The sequence below is a fragment of the Mastacembelus armatus genome, chromosome 10 (genome assembly GCF_900324485.2).
Source record: "Mastacembelus armatus chromosome 10, fMasArm1.2, whole genome shotgun sequence".
Taxonomy (NCBI): Eukaryota; Metazoa; Chordata; class Actinopteri; order Synbranchiformes; family Mastacembelidae; genus Mastacembelus; species Mastacembelus armatus.
The window spans coordinates 4,405,417-4,408,531 of NC_046642.1; the positions used below are offsets into that span (position 1 = coordinate 4,405,417).

At 41.3% G+C, this 3,115-nt stretch overlaps 1 protein-coding gene across 1 annotated transcript; it reads right to left on the reverse strand.

Moving 5' to 3' along the window:
* Positions 1–1,388: 1,388 nt before the first annotated feature.
* Positions 1,389–2,021, reverse strand: fgfbp1a (fibroblast growth factor binding protein 1a). The gene is made up of 2 exons (XM_026330947.1): positions 1,878–2,021; positions 1,389–1,844 (listed from the first exon to the last, which is right to left on the reverse strand). The coding sequence occupies exons 1-2, from the start codon at positions 2,019–2,021 to the stop codon at positions 1,389–1,391; spliced, it is 600 nt and encodes a 199-aa protein (XP_026186732.1).
* Positions 2,022–3,115: the final 1,094 nt, after the last annotated feature.

Consider the following 3,115-nt stretch of genomic DNA (forward strand, 5'->3'; position numbering starts at 1 on the left):
TCCAAACCATGTATTGAAGATAGATTTCACCCTGTATGATTGTTAACTATTGCTCTGACATTTTTCTCTCTGCTGTTCATGTCTTAGCTTTGTGGAAAACACCCTGAGGTGGCTTCTAATCCTGTTATCAACAAAGTTTTTGAAATGGAGAAATGAACATCATCAACTGCTGTTTTAGCAGTAGGTAAGTATTGATAAGACCATTAAAATGTTGCAGGGTTTGTTTGTTTTTTTTTTTTGCCATGATTTCCCCCAGCAGGTGATTTGAAACTGGCAACGCTCTGGTCTCACACCACTAGCTTTCCAAAAAAGAAACACCTGACTCAAGAAACCAGGAGAAAGTAGATATTACACAGAAACATGTTCGTCAGTGGAAACTTATGTGGATGTAAATGCATCTTTATAGATTCAATACATTTCCATGGTTTTATTGGCTTGACTGTGTTCAGAGATGCAGCAAAGAGCTATGTCAAAATTGTTGAGCTTGAGAAGTTCCACTGATCATGGTATAAATTCCGGATAATGTTGAAATCTTTAGTTGTTAAAATGATCTTGTTCTTTTACTAGGACCCTGTTGCTCTTTGACTTTCGTTTTGCAAGCTGAACATGTGACGTTTTTATGGTTTCACACTGAGAATGGATTCAATTCAGAGGGTAGCCAGTGCCAAAGTATGCAGGCTAAGGCTTCTTAGAATCACACTCCCTCCGGTTAAATTACTTTGTCAATACCCAACATGCTCAAACATCTAATCTCACAGCAAATGCTTTCAGCAGGGGTGCACACACACATTTTGGAAATACTTTAATGCTCAGTACATTTGCCTCTGATGGACAAATCATAGAAAAATTCAAGGCTGAATAGAAAAGTATTTATTGAGGTTGGAAACACTATTGTTAATGTTCAGAATTGACAGTCTACATAGGGGCAGTCGTGGCCTAATGGCTAGGGAGTCGGACTTGTAACCTGAAAATTGCAGGTTCGAGTCTCAGGTCCGGCAGGAATTGTTGGTGGCAGAGCCGTTAGCCATTGCCCTGTCCACCCGCAATACCACAACTGAGGTGAGTCCCTTGAGCAAGGCACCGGACCCCCAACTGCTCCCCGGGCGCCGCAGCATTGGCTGCCCACTGCCCCGGGTGTGTTTGCACGGTGTGAGTGTGTGTTCACTGCTGTGTGTGTGCACTTGGGTGGGTTAAATGCAGAGGGGAATTTCGAGTATGGGTCACCATACTTGACAATAGTAGTCACTTTCACTTTCACTTATATAATCAAACTATTTTGGAAGGACGGTTACATTTTTGGTAAGCAGCACGCCCCTCTAAAGAGTCTATAATAAGGTAAGTATTGATCTGAGAGCTGAATTAATCTAGTTAATCTATTTCTTTACATCTCAACAATCATAATCCTGCACCATAGTAAAAAAAAGTGTGCAAAAACTCGACCAGGAGGCAGCACAGTACTCCTCTGCCAGCTTTTTGTTGTTGTGTTGACAGGATTTCACAGGTCTGGGAGCAGGACGTGGAGTATAAACCAGATCTGTCTTCTTCTCTGCATCACGGAGTCTAAAATGAGCATCTCTGTTAGCTCCTCTGCACACACCTGCTCTGACCACTGCACTGCTGTCCTGGCACAAATTCTTCTGCTTCTTAAGTGCTCTTGCAATTTGCTTCCAGTAAAGTTGACCACTGGATGCATATTGGGGACAGACAATCGGTCTGGCAACATATTCACAGCTGAAGCGTCTGCCCCCGTTCTTGCAGGTGACACTGAGGATAAAGAAATCCTCGCCTGTTGCAGCCCATGTGCAGTCAGACTTGTCTTTGGTGATCAGTTTCCCCTTAATGGGCTGAGCAGGGACAGACTTAGGTTGGCGGCCCACCTTTAGTCCTGGCCTGTCCTTGTGTTGCCCCCTGTCCACCCCTCGACCCCTCCGCCCACTAGCTTTCTGACAGCTGCTCAACACCAACTGATGGGAAATACAAGCCAGAACCAGCAGGATGGTGATGTTGGTGAAGAAAGCCATGAATCCCACTTAAATCACCCTGTAAGAGGATAATTTAGCATTTAGATAGTGACCCCAAATCCCTTTTATCTCCCTTCTTAATAAGAATTACTATTATAATCCCCTTTTACACCTACATTTTAGAAGAGAACAAAATTATTGTGCAGTGGGAGCAATGAACAAATTGTGTAAAACTGTTTAGGGTGACATGATTACAGTATAGGTACAGTATAGCAAGTAACCAATTACTGTACGTTACTACAACTACAGGTACAGTCACACACCTTATAACATAAGGATATAACATGAGGAATTTAACTATAAAAATAGTAATAATAGTACACAGCAATCGAATAAGCCATATTTTTTGACTAGCAGTATAAAGTAGTATGAAGTACCACAAAACTGTACTTGAGTAGATGTATTTAGTTACATTATACCACTGATCATGTAGGACTTTTTAACTTACTGTAGGATTTTTTTATGAACACTGAGGTGCTGTAATGTACAGAAGGTATTGAAATAAGAGAAATAGCCAGTACATACACGCTGCAAGTACAGATACTATATTATGACTAAAGAGATTAGTAATTAGTGGTCATACAGAATGACACCCGATAGAACAGTGGAGGCTTACCTGAATATTTCAGAGAAAACTTCACCCTGCAGCCTGCACACTGCCAGTTCATCTGCAGCCACAGTGTGCTGCTGCAGAATCGCCTTTCCCCTTCACACACACACACACACTCACACACACATACACACACACACACACACCCTCACACACACACACACACACACATTGGCTCTATTGCATGTTTTGTTAGCTACACTGAGAGATATATTCTTACACCTTCTCTGTTAATTCAGTGTAAAAATGCTTTAAACTTGTATTCTTCTGTAAACAGCAGATTTAGGTTGAGATGTCAGGACTGAAAAGAAATCTGCTGTGACAGATTGTGCTGCCTGTTTTGGAAAGTCCCACCTGCTTCACCATAATTTAACTTTTATGGGCATTTATTTTAAACCACCGCAAATAACTTTGAGACTTTTAAAACCTTCACTGCACCATCTGTTGGTACAGTTTGTTAACGATAAAATTACATTAAATATAT